Source organism: Pygoscelis adeliae, unplaced genomic scaffold (assembly GCF_000699105.1).
Source record: "Pygoscelis adeliae isolate BGI_AS28 unplaced genomic scaffold, ASM69910v1 Scaffold75, whole genome shotgun sequence".
NCBI classification, from domain to species: Eukaryota; Metazoa; Chordata; class Aves; order Sphenisciformes; family Spheniscidae; genus Pygoscelis; species Pygoscelis adeliae.
In genome coordinates, this window is record NW_008824772.1 from 3,412,724 (window position 1) to 3,432,965 (window position 20,242).

A 20,242-nucleotide genomic window follows, 5' to 3' on the forward strand; every position below is an offset into this window, starting at 1 on the left:
GTGAGGAAAAATTTCTTTACTGAAAGAGTGGTTAAACATTGGAACAGGCTGGCCAGGGAAGTGGTTGAGTCCCCATCCCTGGAGGTATTTAAAAGGCGGGTAGATGAGGCGCTTAGGGACATGGTTTAGTGGTGGACTTGCCAGTTCGAGGTTAACGGTTGGACTTGGTGATCTTAAAGGTCTTTTCCAACCTAAACGATTCTATGATTCTATGTTTTGGAAAAGATGCTGGACTAAATTCTGTGAGTCTTGAGTGCCATTGTAACTACTAAACAGATCATCGTCCTTTCTGTTACGCTGAGAATAGCGGAGCCTAGACGACATATATGCTCTAATGCAAGAAAGTATCCTTAGACTGTAGTTAACTCTACATATTTAAGCTCCGCTAATCCTGGAAATTGTAAATGAAGATCCTCATCTTATATGTCAGATCAAACATGGCCTTATGGCTTCAGGGATGGAATTTGCAGGGGACACGCTAACCTCCCAAAACATAACTGGGAGCAGGTGGGAGAAAGATTTTTTTTTTTTAAATGAACAGCTTTAACTAGTTTGGATTTGACTCAGATACTGTATCATGGGGACAAAATCAGTATTGGTTATTAGATTTCAACTTCCCATCCTAGTATTTGGAAACATAAGGCTCTCTTTGTAACAGATTTTGGCCCATTCCATTTTTTTCAACCATATGACTTAATGATGACTGATACAAAACTCATTGCATCTTTGTGGGAAGAGAATTCAATATTATTATCTTGTAATAAAATATCTTAAAAGAGTGTTATGAAAATATCAACCTATTAAATCCATGGCAACATCAGCCACTGTCTGGGGAAAAAAATCTAGAATGAGCAAGAAACAATCAAGCCACCAAAAATCGGAACAGAATCTGGATGGTACGACCTGTGGGACGGCTGGTATTTTTAGTGTTTCTTGAAAACAGACCCCAGGGAAAGGCAAAGCTGGTTACAGAGGGCAAAGGTTAGGCTTTATTCATTAGTATTTGATTTTTGGTACGCTATCATTGCAAGCAGTAAGGGGAAAGATTTACTAAGGTATTTAGGTACCTAAACATGCCTAGCAGCATTTATAGCAGCATCTAAGTAGGTTAGGTGCCTAATTCCCATTAACTCCATCAACATCTTTAAGCTGCTAAACATCTTTGCAAAGCTGGCCCCAGCCCGAGCTGACAGGTGGCTCTAGTTGAACTGGCGTGGCCGTGCTCATCTGCAGCAGCTGAAGCTCAAGCTGATGCTCCTTGGAGCAGGGCGGCGTGGACGATACACGAGGTCCAGGAGCACAGGAGTGAACAAAGGCTCCTGAGCGGACTTGAAGGTTTGTTACTGACTTAAGCTAGAGCCGTACAGAAGTCACTCAGAGCAATACTTGCAAAAAGGCCACTGAATTTTGGTGCTTGGTTTGGAATAAGCGTTAAGGTTTCTGACTTGGTGAGTTTCTTGAGCTGAGTGTTAAGAATCCCATGAGTTCCCAGAGAAGTCAAGATTTCACAGGCCAAGTCGTCACAGCATTTGCTGAGCTTCAGGAGAGCCTTTCCCACTTGTCAGGCCTGCAGAGCCCGGCCTGTTCCACAACCACAAACATTTTTCTTGAAGGATTTTCCTTGCCTTAACTTAATGCCGATAGACACCCTCCTGTCTGTCAGAAACAGACTTAAAGAAATCTACCAAATCATTTCTTTCAGGTTCACAAAGCAGCCTGTCACGAGAAGTGTTTAAATAGATGGTGAACGTTACGTGGGATAGATCAACCCGCGTTAAGCACTTTGCTTGACTGAACTTGTCTCCCAGTGCTCCGGCTTGTCAGGTTTGTCTTCCACAGCAGAACACAGGTGGTGAAACCCGGCTCTCTCTGGCAGCGGGTGCTCGAGGTAACTCTAACTCCACTTGGTCCGAGGAGAAGATGAGGCCACCCAACAGACAGCGTCTGTGAAGCAAATATAGTCTGAAGTAAACCAGCAAATTAAAAGGATAAGTTACAGGAATTACCCCTATTTTACTGTAATTCTCATTTTAGTGTAATGAAGTTCTTATTCTGTAATTTACAGTAGAGGCTAAAGCCTCCAGCTGATTTCTAGATGGGATACTATTAGCTTCTGTTCCATGGGGAATGTAAGTAAAGTATGTGAGGCTCCACAGAGACCTGCACAGGAATTGTAGCAAGCCTGATTTGCCTTTTTAGCTTCCTTTAAAAGTTGGATTTTGGTAATTCTGAAAAACTTATGTTAGAGCAGGAAAAGTGGGATTTGTTCTCTCTCTCTCTCCTTGGCCGACCGTTGGGGTTCTGCCCCATTACGTGCCTACAACAGCTCCAGAAAGTAAGCAAGAGCTGATTCAGTAACATGCATAGCCCAAGTAGACGAAGAAGTGGTTTGTGCTGTTTAATTACACACGAAGTAAGTACTTTCTATCACTGAAATCTGTACTCTGAGGTACACAAGAGATTTCCACCACCACAAATGTTTTTGAGTACAAAGAGGAACGGTAGTCTGCATCAGTTATGCTTTTAAAGGGGATGGTGTTAAACAGGGGGCCTTCTAGACAAAGGCCAACTAGGATCATCCTTTGAGAATAACACTGCTTGAGAATTTACAGTGAAATTCTCTGTATGGAGCCTGGCGCCACTGCAAACCCACGTGAGTCCTTAAGGCTCCAAACAAAATCGGTGTCGGAACAGATTTAGTGCTGTAAGGTTGTGTCCAAGGTGGTCCTTGCTTTGCATTAAATGTCTGTGTGCAAATAGCAACCGTTGGTTTTTCTCCTCCTGATTGATGATAAAAATCTATAGAGGCTTTATGTATTTACCTACGTAATAACTGTATCTTCTCTACAGCCTTTACTGTAGAAAACTACAGCGCAGGCGTTACAGGGCAGCGTGGCCGTGCACCGGCCAGCACATGTGCCTGACCACTGTGACTATGTAAGTGATGTTTATGGAATGGCCAGCTCAAACATGTATGTGTGCTTATATTTATCTGGTGGGGTTGATGAAAGGATCATCTAATTTATTGAGACACTGAGTAGTGTTACAAGGAAGTTACTTAGCACCTGTGAAGCTGAGTACCTAATATGCCTGCGTAGGTATTTGCGTTAAGCTATTTGCTTTGATGGGAGAAAGGGCCGTTTTAAATTTACTGGAATGTTTGCGGTATTTGAAGGGCAGCGTGGTGCAAGTATTCAGGTGAAGATTAACACCAGCGGGTACCAGAACAGTATTTTTCACAGCATCATCTTTACATGGAAAAATAAATAGAGGTACAGGAATCATTATGGCCCCGTGGCCATTCCCTTATAAAGCTGTAGTTTCATTATTTTAAAGGATACAACGTCCACTTGCATTTCTTTTCCACTGAGATTTTTTTATTCTGGAATAAAAATGAAAAGTTGTTGTTTACAGTGTTGCATATTTTGATACCTGCTCTTTACAAATTCTTTTTAAGTTATCCTAGAACCATTTTCTCAATATACACAGTTCAGCTTAACCAAAATAATTTCACAAACTATTTCACAGAAAAGAAGAGACAAGGGGGGGGAGAGAGAGAAATAACCTAGGAAACAAGTATGCCAGCATACAAAAATAGCTTAGAACATTTGGAGATTGTAGGTATGAAAATGTAGTCTCAATAACGGAGAATTTGAACTAGCGGATTATCTGAAGAGGTAACGCTTACCGGAGAAGCTAGATAGATGCGGATATCTATTTCTAACATCTTTAATTTCTAGGCAAATTTATAAGAGAGAGGCAGCAGCAGTCTCCAAGTTTCTGAAGTGTTCTCATCTGTGGGTGGAGACAGTAAGCAGAGCAGGCAGATGGCCAACATTTTGTCTGGATTTCTCCCCGCCTCGTGCACAGCAGGCTGGGCGCTGCACGCTCGGCGCCGGAGCTCACTACCGGCTCCCCGGGAAGGGCGAGCAGGATGTGCACAGCTGTCCTCCTCCGGCTGATCTAACAGAAGGACAGCTTGAAATTGCTTTCTGTAAAGTCTCTGCTCGTGCAGCCTGCCTGATCCGCAGTCTCTGTCCCTAAATAGCTTCTCCTATCTGAAACACCCAGCTAGCTGTCACAAAGCCACTAGCAGAATAAATCAAGACTGCGAGGGTCAAGTGGAGATTCAAACCTCTCTTGAACAGAATTGGAAAACTGGAATCTATATGCAATCTGGGTAGCAGGGAAGCATGAACTGAAAGCGCCTGTCATAAAGCATCCCAATGACTGCTAAGCCTACAGCAAATATCACGAGGAATTCAGAACATTGTATATCCTCTATGGGTCGTGAGTCTGCGCCATTCTCAGGAAAGGGGTTTAAATAAAAATGCTTCTACAGTGTCCAACCCTGAAACAGAAGCACACGCTCTGTCCCTTCAGATTGTGTTCTCCGGGAACACAGAGGAGGCTGTGAAGCACGTAGGAGCCACTGGAGCAAACTATGGCTAAAGCGTTTATGTGTTATTGCTATGGGAAGTTTTCTTAGAAATACAAGTTACTGTGGGGCTGCTGAGCAAGCTCTTCTTCCTAAGCCACGCCACCCGGGTAGATTCATGGATAATTTGGTTCTGACCAAGTTAAAAGTACAAAACAGATTTTCCTCTTTGCTTATTCAATATATCCTGACATCCACTTCCAGCAAAGCCTGCACAAACTCTTTTGTGAGCTGCACTTTGTTCCTCCAGGAGGAACATTTGGTGACGTGCTCTACAGCTCACAGGCCAAACGCAGTCGATTGCTGCGCTGCTATTCAAAGAAGATACTCGACTTGGGTTTTAAAAAACAGTGTATTATTTTTGATGCAAAAGGATCAACAGTGTGCCTGACTTGGCACAGCTCTATAATCCTAAGGACAGAGAGTGTGACACAGGCACGCTGCAAATAAGTCTGGTCTTTACATCCATTCCTCAGAGTGCAAGGATTTTTAAATCCAGTGCCACACCCGCTGCAGACAGACCTCCAAAAAATGTGATTGCACAGCCTCATTCCTTTGTACCGGCCAGCAGAGGTGAGCCGGAGTGCAGGAGTGTGCCGGAACCTTTCCAGGGATGTTTGGAAGTCCTTAAGGGTGCCGCTCAGAAAAATGCAGATTGCAGCCTATGCCTTCCTCACAGTGTTACAATCCCGTTCTCCTTCTTGGACTAAAGGGCAGAGATAGGGTTTTCCTTTGGCATATTCCTCGGTGCTTCTGCAAAGTTTCAGGTCCTTCTTTCATTCATTAGTCAACACCTGCCATATATATTATACACACACACACACACACACACACACATATAAAGAGCCTCAAGAAAAATGTAGGATAGAATCATATATTTGACAAAGCTGGCATCGTACATTGTGCTGTGAATAATGAGATTTAAAATATTCTATGTTAAACCCTATGGCCTGGTCCAAAGGGACCAGGGGTGGAGATTTGAATGGAAATACCTTTAAATTGTTGTAACCCATGATTTGAGTTGCATGTTACGGGAATTACTATAGCAGGAACCACCTGAAGCAATGGAGAATGAGTCTTACATGAAGCAGTGCAAGTGCAGCAGCGACCCGACCTGAGCTGGCTTTGGTGCCCAGTAACTCCATGCAACACACCACCTCTCCTGTCCTGAGTGACCACCATAACAGATAGAACCCCAAAGTCACGGACTAAATGAACTCAGTGGACATTTTACAGATATTTCACAGGTGCTTAGCTGCTGGCTGGGGTTAAACTACGACACGCAAATAAAAATAGAGAACTGTAACACTTGGATAGTGGGGACCTGAGCATGACGTAAATGGCATGGAATAAGGGGGGGAGAATGTGCTGGTTTTGGCTGGGATAGAGTTAATTTTCTTCACAGTAGCTACTATGGAGCTACGGTTTGGATTTGTGCTGGAAACAGTGTTGATAACACAGGGATGTTTTTGTTACTGCTGAGCAGTGCTGACACAGAGTCAAGGCCTTTTCTGCCTCTCACCCCACCCCACCAGCGAGGAGGCTGGGGGGGCACAAGAAGTTGGGAGGGGGCACAGCCGGGACAGCTGACCCCAACTGACCACAGGGATATCCCACACCATATGGCGTCGTGCTCAGCATATAAAGCTGGGGGAAGAAGGAGGAAGGGGGGGACATTCGGAGTGATGGCGTTTGTCTTCCCAAGTCACCGTTACGTGTGATGGAGCCCTGCTGTCCTGGAGATGGCTGAACACCTGCCTGCCCATGGGAAGCACTGAATGAATTCCTGGTTTTGCTTTGCTTGCCTGCACGGCTTTTGCTTTACCTGTTAAACTGTCTTTACCTCAACCCATGAGTTTTACCTTTTTCCGACTCTCTCCCCATCCCACTGAGGAGGGGAGTGAGCGAATGGCTGTGTGGTGTTTAGCTGCCTGCCGGGTTAAACCACGACAGAGGTACAGTGAAACCTGTTCATTAGATTGCACCAGCACCCCTGTCATTTTCTATATCCTCTCTAAATCATCACCAATGTGTACAAAATGATTTTGTTCTACTTAAAGACCAACTTTGAGGAGGTGACTGATTGCTGCTGATCCTGGAGGTGGTTTCACAGGTTTCATTGTACTTGAAACTTCACAGCTTCCACTGAAGTATTTGATGCATATATGTATCGGTTTAGCAGAGTACAAAAGTAGAATAATTTTCATTCTTGCCTCATATTGTTGACAGAGTATGGTGTCCTCTACCAAAACTGTTCCTTTTTACCTGACAACTTATCGAAGACTCATTTTTCTAAAGCCCAAACCACCAATCTTAATAAGTATTTGTTTTAAAAGTCACCAGGGCTCCAATACTTGTAATAAATCGCTAAATTTCTATTAGCAAAACTTATTTGCAAATTTCTTCCATAAAGTCAAAATTTTCAGTAGTTGAAGAAAAGGCATCTACATTGCACTCACTAGCATTGGTTTAAAAAAGGAAAAAAGCTCACCTTGCATCTTTCAGTCAACCATTACCGGGAATTCACCATGTGAAATTACAACCAATGTCCCAATCTTAACCCTCATGCTGGTCAAAGCTGTGACACTTTCACTTCAGGTCGGTAGAGTTATGCTGACAGAGAAGTCGTGAAAAGGCTGGATCAGGCCTCAAGACTGATCCCTGCACACCGAACTGGGACAGATTAAGGACTGAAGGGAGACTTCTGCAGCCCCTGCATCTTTTGTAGCACCCATGAATAAACCCACCTAAAAAATGGCAGAACTTCCTCTGACTTGAAGGGGAGAAACGTCATCAGGTACTATTACATTAGACTAGAAAACACGTAGATTAAAAAGTGTGCATCACTAATGTGCTGAAACTAGACAAACTACTTTCTGTTAACAGACGTCCTCAGCTCTTGGACCCAAGGAGCTCTCTTGTTCCATCGTCATCGTCCTCAGAGCAAAGCAAGCTTAGTGCGCTTGTTACAGGATGGATCCATGACGTTGTCTGTGTCACATGGCTAAAAAGAAACAAGAAAAAAAAGAGGTTTACCAATCTCAAAACAAGAAATACCAGATGGAATCTGGGCTTGTAATGATCATTACAGCACTTTCAAATACAGAATTCTCTTTTTCTCGCTAACTATGAGATTTTACAAACAAAATGTGGAGTCTTCTGGGTGCTAGAACCTGGACTGAAGGTCTCATTTCCCAATACATTAGAGAAAATGCTTTTGTAAGAGAATCCTGATACAGACTGGTGATGTCTCCTGTTAATTGATAGAGCTGTAGACAACCCAGCAACAGCGTACAGCCCAGACTAGCAAAGTCTTACAAAACTCCAACAAGCTAGCCAGGTATTAACATTGCCATCAGACCAGCTAAGGGCTGAGGCGTAGTGGTCAAGAGGAAGCTGACCAAATGTGGAACCACATCACAGAAATACGCTTAGTTTGTTAGAACATGAACTAATATTCCAGCATCATTAAGCCATTCCTCTTCCTGCAGAAGAAGGTTGACGAATAAATGCAAAAAAGGATGTTCTTTACATGTCCTCTAGACCAAATTCTGGACATGCTTCCACAGCCTTTACACATGTAATAAAAGGGAGTCAGTACTACTTTTTAAGGCTTAAACCCTACATTTGACATGCAGTCTAAGCTGCTTTATAGTTTTTGGTAAGATTCTGTATCAATGGAAAGAACCTGATCGAGGCTCGGTAAGGACAGATAAATGGAATAGGCTTACTGTTTGCGGGCGAGAACGCTGTACACCTTATGATTGGTGGTATGCCTGCTAGCCATACTGTGTGTGGGCAAGACACAGCCTCTTCTCCCTTCTGGAATAATGTGTTCTTGGTAAAGGAAATAGCTTCTTTTCACTTAAAAAAATCTTGCTAATAAATTCACAGTTTTTATAGTCAAGCCAGTGCAAAGATGAATTTTGTAATGTAAATTCATTACAAGACCTAGCTGAAAAATACCGTACATATAATATACACCAGAAAAGACAAACAGCTCTTCTCCCAACTTCTAACATAGGGTGTACCTAAAGCCCATGCCCACGCTCACCTTTCAGGTGCACTGGTTTAATTAAAGATGAAGTGCCATGACGAACTACTCTGGATTCACCTTTTCAAGTGAAAACAGATTTTGTCTTTCTGTCTTCAAGAATGCTCTCTTGAATATCCGATTATGGAAATCGATATGTTAAAGCAGGAATACGGGGTCAATGTTCCACTCCACTGAGTTATGGGTACGGGGATCACTTTTCCAGTCAACACTATCGTGCTATGATCTTACCTTGCATTGGCACCTTTCCTTTGGGCAGACTGAGCTCAGAATAAGTTGGCTATGATGAGGACAACACTGTTCACCGAGAGGTAAATACAATGCTAACGTAAATCACATCTTGAGCTGCATTAACTAAATTAACCTATCTCTGAACTGGTATTCTGTGAATTTAGCCACTACTTCAACTGAAACAACACCTGAGGAGTAAGGACCAAGCAAGAAAAAGAAAATGTGGAAGATAAAGGCCATATCTTCAGTTCTTATCCTTAAAAAAACAACAAACCCAAAAGCTCCAGTTACGTGTAAAAGCAAGGCGTAAGTGTTTTTTTTGGTCAGAGCAGCACTGGATGGACTCCATTCCTTCACGAGTAGAATACAAAAATGTGCATCGCCTTACTGGGCTGTAGGATCAATGTCACAGAAGTTAAAACAGAAGTATAACTGAACAACACGTAGCTACAGAAAATACAACGCAGCAGATACTGACCATTCTCAAGTACAGTAATCATTTCATTCTAGGAAAGTGAATGTACCATTTTTACTAGGAATAAGAGCAACTTTCCCTAAGTTTCCAATGTTTACCTTTAGAAAGTCAGACGATAGCCAACATGAAGAATATGAAGAAACTCCTTACGTGTTTTAGGAGAGAGTTGGGAATAAAATTCCATTTTAAGAGGAAATGTGTCTAATCAAGAACATCGTTCCCATTATTCCACAACACAGGGAAATAGATGTATTCGTATTTATATTATGAATATATTTATATTTGTAAATATACTGTGGAAAATGTCTTTGCTGAATTTTTCTGCAATGTCTTTTACACTGTCAGGAAATGCCATGAATTTTTTTTTTTTTTTCAATTCAAAACTAAAAAAAATGAGTCGTTATGGCTTAATACTGAAGATATCCCTCTAAATTAAAGTCCCAGCATGTTCAGAAGATTTTCCTCTTGCATACTTTAGGACCAGGAGGCAAATAATAGCACGCCTAACTTTCTGCTAACTGCTGTAAGAACTTGATTTTGTTCTCATACAGATTAAATGCAAAAATTCTCCAGTTCTTTAATAGTGCAGAATTGTGGCATAGAAATCAGGATTACAGTTTTCTATATTCAATGACATAACATTGTTTGATCACTGGTAAGATAGAAGAGAACTAGTTTTCATCCATTTTCAAAACATATGGGGCCAAAGTTTGCTCTAATACCAATCTGCAGTAAATGCTTCTGATTTGAACTCAGTTCTTTTGAACTTGCACTAGGCTTTGTCCCATGAATGCTTCTAGTAGGACAGTTTGGTTTAAACCCTTTGCCAAAATCCTTACTAGGAAAAGAACTCTTATAAATAAACATTAAGTCCAGATACCATGTCTCACATTGTTGACAGACACACACAATACGCACAGATTATTTAGGTACAGAATAAATGTATAAACCCCCTGCTATTTATTTTTAGCTCTCCAAAAGTGCTGTGGCTAAAGAGCTTTGACATAATCAGTCCGAAGAGATAATCCCAGATTTACTGGTTTGCAGAACATTCTTGTATTGGAAATACATCCTCTCTGATTTGTGTGATAGGGCCGGCAATAAAAGTGAGAGGGAATTCAAATCTACCTCTAGGTTTTGTTTAGTTGATGAAACTGTTTTGAATATTAAAGGAATGTTTTGAAAGCCAGCATTACAAATTCTAAATGTAAAACGTTTTCCATTTGCAAATGTTCTTGTTCAAAAGATTCGTTTCACATTTTCAGAGCAATTAACAATATTTAAAGATTTTTAGGTTTTCAAACAAGTCATTGCTATCGGAGGGTAGCCAAATTTATTGCTAGAAAACAGAAACATTTGATCTGGAAATATGTCAGTAGCTTATTCTGTCTTTTTAACATTACTAAATTGCAGGACAAATTTTAGAGCCTGGAAAAACAAAACAGGAGAACACAGGGATTTTTTTGGCAAAGAAATGGTAGTGAATTTTTTAAAATACCATCATAATTACCCTCCTTATGGCTCTTACTTATTTGCATGGAAAATGATTTATTTTAAAATGAGAACTTAACCTTTTAAGCAAAAGAGTAATTCAAAGGAAAAAAACGTCTGCATCTTTGTTAGATTTTGAGCATTATCAAGACATGCTTTTCACCTTAAATTGTATTCTCCAGCTAGGGCCAAACTCTGGAGCCTAACAGGGAATCATGAAGAGTCTTGCAGACAACACAACTGCGCAGGATGCTGAGCTACAAAGCAGTCATGCAGTATTCTTTGAAGCTGTTTTTTTTTTCCTTTTGATGTGGGACCACGTCCGTAACACCTGGCTGAATTTTTCCAGTGCACCAGGGTTACTTAGCTTGAAAAGGAGCAATCTTGTGCAAGACCCATTTGTTTGAGATCTGTTCAGGAGACAAGATGCAGCCTTCAACAATTAATCAGCCAAACTCTCATAATGACCATTATTCATTAGGGGCCAAATAGAATTTAGTTGTATCTGAACTTGGAAAGACAAATTCTGGCCTCATATGAACCCTGTGCTGCTCTCTACCAAATTGAGCAGTATTGAAGATGAAAGTGAAAGCAGAACTCTGCTCCTATGAAATAACACAAAACCCACGGTAGCCGTTTTCCTCCCTAACTGAACATACCCAATAACCTAATCCGTTTTATCCATAGTATTAATTTTGCTAAACTTTTAACCTTTCTCATCTTATGTTTTGTTTTCCCAAACTTCACTAGCCCTTTAAAATGGAATAACGCTCAGCTAAAGAGTATTGATGCTTGATGGAGCTTTTACCGATCTGTGCACCATCGAAAATTTTTGCAAAGCCGTTGTCGCGGTGTTAGTACTGCTGACAACCGTAAGGCTGAGACCCAGGGAACGGCACACTCCGAAAGCTTTAACCTTTAGTACTTTCACTGTTGCTATTGAAATAATCATTAAAAAATGTAGCAAATAGCACTGCTAGATGTAGATGCAACGGGTTGGAAGGGGACATGCTCTATACTACCCAGAAATATATTCCATATTGTGCTTTTTTTAGTTTTTAGACTTACACGCATATCCCCGTGGGAGTTCTGAAGTTACTGTGAAAGGAGTATATGCCATCTGCTAGATGACTAGCTCTACGGGGGACCGTGCGTTCCTTTGTTACACACTAGTATGCAGCCCCCATGCAGTGGTGGTTTGGAGGCTAATGAGGGCCAGAGCAACAGGAAAATAAAGAACAATGCCACTGAACGAAGATCCTGACACTTAATCCTTCCTCTAGAGGTTATATCATCTCCCCTGCTTGCTCTTGCACAGAATCTGTCCGTGTAGCTCTTTGCTGGACTACACGCAGCTTTGCAAGATTTGTTTTAACTACTGCCTTTGTCTTTTGTTGCTGGGCCTTTGTTTCTGTTCCCCGTGTGCCTGGAATAGCCTTTTGCTCTGCAAGGATACCTTATTCTCTTTAAAACCCACGGTCCCAAATCTTGCACCTTTGAGAACGTACCCGGCTCTTTCATCTCTATTTTACTCATACTTCTCTAACTTGCTAATGCAAGGCTCTTGGGCCGTGATCAACGTTCCTTATGCACCTTCTGAAACATTGCGTAATAAGAAAATATACCATCAAAAATAGATCCTGCACAAAAATGGAGTAGTCCTAGCTGGCACCAGGCACCTTGAAGACCTTCATGTCTTGGGTAGGGCGAGACAGAATTACCCTTCCTCATGCCAGCAGGTGGCAATGGAGTATGTAAGGGAGTACCAGGGAGCTGCTACTCCTGAAGGCAGACCACAGGATCACGGTGATCGCAGACCTTTTTGTTATAGGCCAGCCCCCTCCCATGAGTGTGGAGTTTAGATAAATACTCTACAGCAAGATTTGGTACACAGGATGGCCTAAATGCTGGAAGTGTGCTAATTCTGTTGCCCTCAAATCTCTACCTGATAGTATTTCTAAATCGCTTTACAATCTGCACAAGTAGACTGAATATAACGCGTAGTTAACGGTGCTGCGCCTGACATGTTTTGTGAATGCATTCCTAATTTTATTTAGGATTGCATGATTTTTGGGAGCAGAACTATTTCTCAGCTTTCAAGAGCCAGTGCTTTTAACACTTTGCTGTTGTCCCTTATGAATTTAAACTTGTTATTAATTTTTTGTTTCTTCAACACCAGTGTTTACCATGAAATAGGCTCTCAGAGCTAGCACACACCCGCAGACCCAGTCATGGTATCTGTCATGTTTGGTATCCCCTTTGAAAACACCAGTGGTTGGAAAGCAGATGTTAAATGCCGTAAGGGGATACCAAGCCAAGCAACTGACAACTCCTGCTATGTTGAAGAGCAAATGCTGGGAGGATCTGCAAGGAATAACTTATTCTGAACTGTAACTAAAGGATTTTAGTTTAGTAGATAAGCAATTAGAACAAAATAAAACAGCTGAGTGACGTTGATGCAAGTATAATCAATCAATCCTGAGAGCATCTAGGGAAGACAGTTCCCAGACATGGAACCTGTAGGCAGTTTGGGAAGGGTTTTTGTATTGTATTTATCAAAATCGGATTATCTGAAATTGAACGCTCTTTTTTTCTTTCCCCTTTTTGGTAGAATTGGTTTAAGACTGGACCCTCTTTCAAGACATTTCAAAAGGAACATACAGCATATAATAGTACCCCAGGAGATGCTGGGCAGGTCCTGGGAGATGGCGGTGACCTTAACTTTTATTGGCTGTGTTAAGATCGAGAGCACTTGTCACCTCATGGAACTATGTCCTAAGGCGACATAAATGTTTCTTGTATTTCCCTCAGGGATCGCAGAATTTGCTTGAGTATTAATTAAAGATAGAGGGATATAAAGTGAAACCCCAGAAGGCAGTCTCGCTATTTGATTAAACCGATTAAACACTTGTCTACTAAGAAAAATCTGTGAGCAATTTCAGAAGGCAGTTATCACTAGGAAGAAGATTTACACAGCCAAATAGCGTGCTATATCATTAAAAATTGTCAACAATAAAGAAATGGCCCAATCTAAAATAAAAACAGTAATAACAGTAGGATCTGAGCCAAGGCTGAGTAAGCCCAAAGGTTTGAGTGGCAGGACATGCAAACTTTTCACAGTTTTAAAGCACTACCTGAAATCTCTCTCAGTATGATATCCCCAGTATTAGCCAGCTGCTGTTACTCTGAAAGTGCTATTTTAATATATGCAGTTACTCATAATCCTGTGTCTCTAAGTGAACATCAAAAAGTCTGGTGCAGTTTATTTGCAAATGCCTCAGAACATAAAGATCAGCAGTGTTAGTTTTGTGAAGAATTGTGCAACCAGTTTGCTCGCTTCGTATCAGTCCTGTCTTACCATCACGGGCCTGATACCCTGATAAGATAGATGTTGCAGGTTTAGGCCAAGATCACATAAGGTTTCTTTCTACCACAGCCTGGAGCATGCCTAAGGCTTATGTTTAACTCCACGTGTACTAAAATCAGTCAAAGCCTTAGTGGTGGCTTAGGCCCATGCTTCAGGTGAAACACATACTGAAAAAACCTTGCTGTGCGTTGTTCTGCTTCTGACGAATCTCCCAAAAGCCAGGGGGACCTCAGAACTGAGGGTGTGCGTGACTTATTCCACAAGTGCCAAATCCTGCCCTAACAGGAAAATTTAGCAGGAGTCTGAACTTCCACATTTCCAGTCCTACTCATGGAAGGAACTAGATAGGTGAGAATTACACCTGTGATCACATCAGAGCAAGAGTAAAATCACCCAGCAGCGGTAACAAAAATCAGCACGCTGATTTCAGTGGGATTTGTAGGTCAAGAGCAAAAAATAATTTCAGCTTCATGTATTTTCTCACAGAAGAAATTTTAACAGCTGCCTTATATGACAGGCCAGAGCCTGGACAGAGCGTGCAGTATCTGTGGAAGCTGAAAGAATGTTTCTCCATTTTGGTTCTTGATATTAAAAAACAAACAACCTCTCAGGAAAAAAAATTGCCCAACCTCAAGCAGCTTAAGGTCTTAACATTCTTGTATTACAAGCTCATGTTATCATAAAATCCAATGCCAAGTTTCCTAGTTTTACATCGGAGGTTATTTTCCTTATAGTCATGCAAAACGATTTCAGTGAAAATCAGAGAAAACGAATTCCCTACAACCCAAGTATCTGGCAATAAACAATTTCTAAACCTTAGAAATTATCTTGAATTTTCATCTTATCCTGGCTATCTGTAATTTTCAAGAATTTTTAGTTAGCAAAATGTCTTACACTCAATCATTGCTGTGTCTTTTAAGAAGTTTCTTCATTCAACAGTGACTGTGAACAAAGAACAACTGGGGGCACGATTATCGAAAAGGACTATTACTTCTGGATATATTTATTCCTAGTGACCAACTTGAGACACAGCAGAGAGTCATGTACTTCAGACAGCAGGCATTAACACTTTGTGAAAATAAAAGTTCTCCAAGATGTCCCGAGCTGGTTATCCAAAAATCCAAAAGAAAAACGTCAGGATTACCCAAATTCATACGGTTGCATCTGGAAGTGTTTGAGCTGATGTTGAGCTGATGGATGCAGAGCTTTGGATCGTTATACGTTAAAAAGTAGTAATAACCATTAGCACTTGATTAGTGCTGAGCCAGTTTTATTTCAGTATTTGCAACTTCTTCTGACTATATAACAATTCTTTCCTATTTTCAGATAGGAGGAATTGAGGATGACAGGTAAAAGGAAACATTTTCAAAAGCAACCTCTATTTTTGAGTGACATGTAAAATAGGAAAGGTCCAATTTTAAGAGATGCAAAGTAATTGCATCTTTCTTTGAACTCAGTGAAACCAGAGAGCACTCCACGCCTCAAAATACCCATTCCTACACACAAAACATCAAAGTTATTAAGATGGGGACACCTACAATGATGATTTTGATAACTGATAATTTTGGTGCAACTAACTTGCCTACTGCTGTACAGGGAGTTGGGAGCAGAGCTGGTACTGGGTTCAAGCCGGGGGAACTTCAATTGCATGTTCAGTACGGCAGATCACCGTTTTTCTTAGTTTGCTGCTCTGAAGTCACTGAAACAACCATACAGAAGTTTACTTCTAGATCAGTAGAGTACACGTATCAAAGGAACAGCTCTTTTTTTTTTTTTTCAATTTAGCATGCAGTAAGTAAAATCAACTGGGATTTATTTTCCTTTTATGATGATACCTTTATCTCTAGTGCTATAAAATGTCCATGTTTATACTACAGAAGTTCTTCATCTATCACACACGCTTTGCTATTCTTAGTTCAGTCATAAAATCATAAGCAGTTTCTGTGAATGCCCAGCTTTCAGTAAAATTAATGATGGCTCCTTCCCAAGCAAAACCAAACAAAATAGAATATTATAAAATATATAAGTATGATATGTTGGCTTTCCAAGTGGAAGCCTGATTTGTTAGGTGTGATTTCAAAAGCTACCAGAACATGTCATGTGTGGTTTTTATTAATTGTATTTTGCAAGTATTGACTTTAGGCTCCTACTTAACATGAACCAAATTCTGTTCTCAGTTGTACTGGTATACTGTCAGAGCGCTTTCATTGCCTACTTTGTCACACTGAAGCACACAATGCTTCCATGCGAAACTGCTGATTTTTAGATAAACTGCTGAAAGATAATCCTAAATCAAATATTACTGTTTCCCTTTTGGTATAAGATAGGAAACATCACAGACCCTAATACATCTAAGGAAGAAGATCCCAATCTGGGAACTTTTACTTGTCTTTCAGGAAAATTTAATTTAAGGTAAATGTTCTTGAGGAAAATAACAGTTAATGTGGAATAGTTGGAATCTAATCCTATTAAAAAGCTAGAAAAACAGTGTTTACAGGGGCAAAATTCACAGCTGGTCCTTACAAACTGTATACATATGCAAGGAGTGGGTGGGCGTGGGAGGGAGAATAGCAAGGCCCTACCTAATTTTAGGTGCCAGTCTCATGATACAGAGCTGCCATATGTTAAAGGTGAACACAGTGGGAGGATGGAAGAGATTAACTATAATGGGTTTTCTGGGAAAAAATTAGTGTCCCCGCTATGCTTTTCTATACTGTTCCCCTCTGATTCTAAACCACCAGCGTATAACCATTAATTAATTAGCATATATGATACTTCACTGGGAGAGCAAAGTTCTGCGTAGACTCTTTCTCCTATTTAAAAATCAAACCCAGAAGTTACTAATTCACAAAATCCATTCAATGATAGAATACGCTTTCGGTTTGCACTGCGGCAGTGCTGTGACTTCCATGAGGACTCTAATGCCAGAGCATACAACAAAAGTGAAATTTTGTTCTAATAGTGGTTACAACACTTAGTAAACTCATTCAGCGTTACACCTGAGCTAAACCTGGGCAAAAATAGCCACATGACTAGCTTTAAAAGTGAACAAGAGGAACCTTCTCTTACTTACAAAACTTTTCCCATCCTAATGCCTCCCAGCTGACTGGTAAGCGCATACATGTGCATCTGGATGTAGGTGATACTTTATGAGGGCTTGTTAGCCCCTTCGTGTTTCTGGGTTTAACAGATAAAGTGTCTATTTGGGACAGGAATTTGTATTAGAACATCGGTAACTGAATTTCTCACAACAGACGAATAGCCATCTTAATAATCTAGTAAGTAAAATTAATTAATATCTAACTTTTTTACCTTATTATGTGGGGCCTCTTCAATACACTGGTCCTCCAAGTTCAAGACAGACATTGGAAAAATTGGAGAGGATCCAGTGGAGGGTCACCAAGATAATTAGAGGGCTGGAGAACGTGGCACATGAAGAAATGTTGAAGGAACTGGGTTTGTTCAGCCTAGAGAAGAGAAAGCTCAGGGGGTGGGGTGGGGGTGTCTAATCAAAGTCTTCCGATACCTAAAAGGTAGTTATAAAGAAAATGGAGGCACTCTTCTCACAAAGATGCATGGCAACAGACAAGAAGCAATGGGCACAAGTTGCTTCAGGGGAAATTCCATCTACGTTAAGAAAATATTCTTCACTGTGAGAACAACTAAACATTGGAATAGGGTGCCCAGATAGGTGGTGGAATCTCCCTCACTGGAAATATTCAAGACTTGGTTTGACAGGGCTCTGGGTAACTCACTCTTCAACAGAAGGTTAAACGAGATGACCTCCAGACATCCCTTCCAATCTAGACTTTTTTATCATTTTATTCTATGATTTTGGAATTGCAATGAAAACCCCACTAGGCTACATTCAATTGTCCCTTTGAGCAAACGAGGTCAGAATCTCAACTCTTCGTAACTAAATCAGCTGATATAAACGGCGACAGAAATACCAAATGTAAATTGGTGAGGAAACAGGCACCAGTATTGTGCTTCTATTACACATTAATTGATGGGGCGTGAATCTGGTGCTATGTATGAATGACTGAGCGTATTGCTACATGCAAAATAAAATAGTGCCTGCCCTCTCCATTACTTTAAAGTACAACAGGTTATCTTAAAACATATCTGGGACCAAATTCAACCCTTACCTTCCAACAGGAGGAAAGCACAGTTATACTAGCAATGAAGCCGATCCCTACCTTTTAGTCTACTGGTGTAATTTTTGGCCTGCTGATAACTGTTAATTTATATATTAGTAAGACACTTGAACTTGCTTTTTTTTTTCCCCAATGCATACTGAGATGTAACTCAGAGAGGTTTACATTAGTTTGCTATTTCACGGTAAGCCTATACACATGACCCTAATGCCTAGCACAGAATCATGCGAGTTTATGACACACCAGCAGTCTAAAAGGTAGTTTTCTCTCACTTGCCAGTACTTTGTGACTGATCTTAGCAACCTGGTTGATTGAAAATAATTTACGGAGAGACTGAAATGATTTCCTGAATAAAAGAGGTGATTTCAAAAATTGTCTTAAGGTGAGTATTCATGGACAAGATACAGCTTTCCCTGGTAGGTACAGAGCGCTGTTCAACCCCTTAGGAACACAGCCATGTAAATGTTTTATTCATGTCAGTTATTCACATAAGTGGGTTTCACTTCAGTGTGTAACACAAGCCAGCTGGTTTGCTTCTTTTAAACTCTGATTTCTCATGCACTTCATATTGCTACACCCCCTTCAGAGATATTTATGGAAATTTCACAGCAAGCTGTCTCAAGCTTATGTGCTATTAAGATTCCATTCTGGGGTGTTTACTGCATTAGATTTATAACATATAGATTTATGGACTCAGCTACTTGATGGCCCAATAAAGCACATTGGAACTGAAGGCAACCACTAATTAAAATAATACTTGATTGTCCTTAGCATATTGTAAAATTGCTGTGGATTTAAACAGAGCCATTACAGCTTCTATACAGCCTCACAGCCTAACTGCATACTAAGAAAACTGACAATTCACAGAGATGATCAGTTTAATTGTGGCTACGCTTCGGGAATTATAACATGTTTTTCTATCTGTTTGTATACATGGAAGTGGGCTAGTGTTGAAACACTCTTAAGCCCCTCATGGCCTTGGCTGTTCTAAACACCAAAGAATGAAAGGATTGAAATTCACAGCCACAGAGAACAAGAAGGTTACAGTACTAGTACCAGGGCTATAAAGTATCAACTATTCTGCTAATCCCCATTTAAACAATTAGATTAAATCCTACTGAAAAGGATCAGCTGGTAAGATGCACCTCAAGCTAAGTTCCTCCTAGAAAAGGGTATTTCCAACGTTGGATAGAATTTTCCTCATGAAATCTCTACCATTCAATGTTAGAAACAAGGGACTCATGCAACCCCTGCTCCTTGCTCTAAATAGTTAACTTTCTCAGACTGACTTCATACACATTACGAAGTGTAGTAAGAGATATGAATTTTCAAGCGTGCAAAAAGCCTGGCTTATGCTCTGTAAAGGCATTTGGAAACAGTGATGAAAGCAAAATAAGGAAATAGTTAAAAGGAATATTAATTACCATGATGTCTTACTGCAATGCTCAGTTAATTCCATTCTAATGAACCGCATTAAGAGCTCTTAACACCACTTCAGTGTGGTGGCTCCATTCGGAAGAATAGAAGTTTTTAGACAGTGGTCATGAAGGGTGATTTCATACTCTTCTCTGCAATTAAAAAGGATAGATTTTCCTTGCCTCTGACGTGCAGAACTTTATAGGACAGATTACAGAAGGTAACAACGATGGAAAACCTGGGGCACTATCACCTGTAGTGCTAGGAGCACATTAAGAAGAGGGAATAATACTCATGAGTCATAAACAAACAAAGATCAGATATGCAAAAATTCCTGAAAAAGCTTTTTCACGTGAACTACTCGAATCAAATCTGTAGTTTCAGCAAGTGGGGATAACATGCAAAACATCTGATGCTTTCTGCAAATTAGGCTTCCAGCACCTAGACTAGCTGAGATTCTCCTGTTGCTAATATGCATCTTATTGTCACATCTGCAATAGTTCAGCATCCAAGTGCAGAACTTAAAAGAAATTTCTTGTGCATATTCAGGAAATCTAGCTTTCTGCTGAGTCATCAAGATAAGTACTTGTATGAGAAGCACAGTAACAAAACC

General features: G+C 40.6%; 1 protein-coding gene across 1 annotated transcript in view; it reads right to left on the reverse strand.

The window, feature by feature from the left end:
- Positions 1-6,342: 6,342 nt before the first annotated feature.
- The window catches only part of STXBP4 (syntaxin binding protein 4), a 71,568-nt gene continuing 57,668 nt past the window's right edge, over positions 6,343-20,242 (reverse strand). Inside the window, exon 22 of the mRNA XM_009323718.1 lies at positions 6,343-7,442. Coding sequence (XP_009321993.1) covers positions 7,331-7,442 — 112 coding nt within the window. The 3' untranslated portion in view covers positions 6,343-7,330. The remainder of the gene's footprint in view (positions 7,443-20,242) is intronic.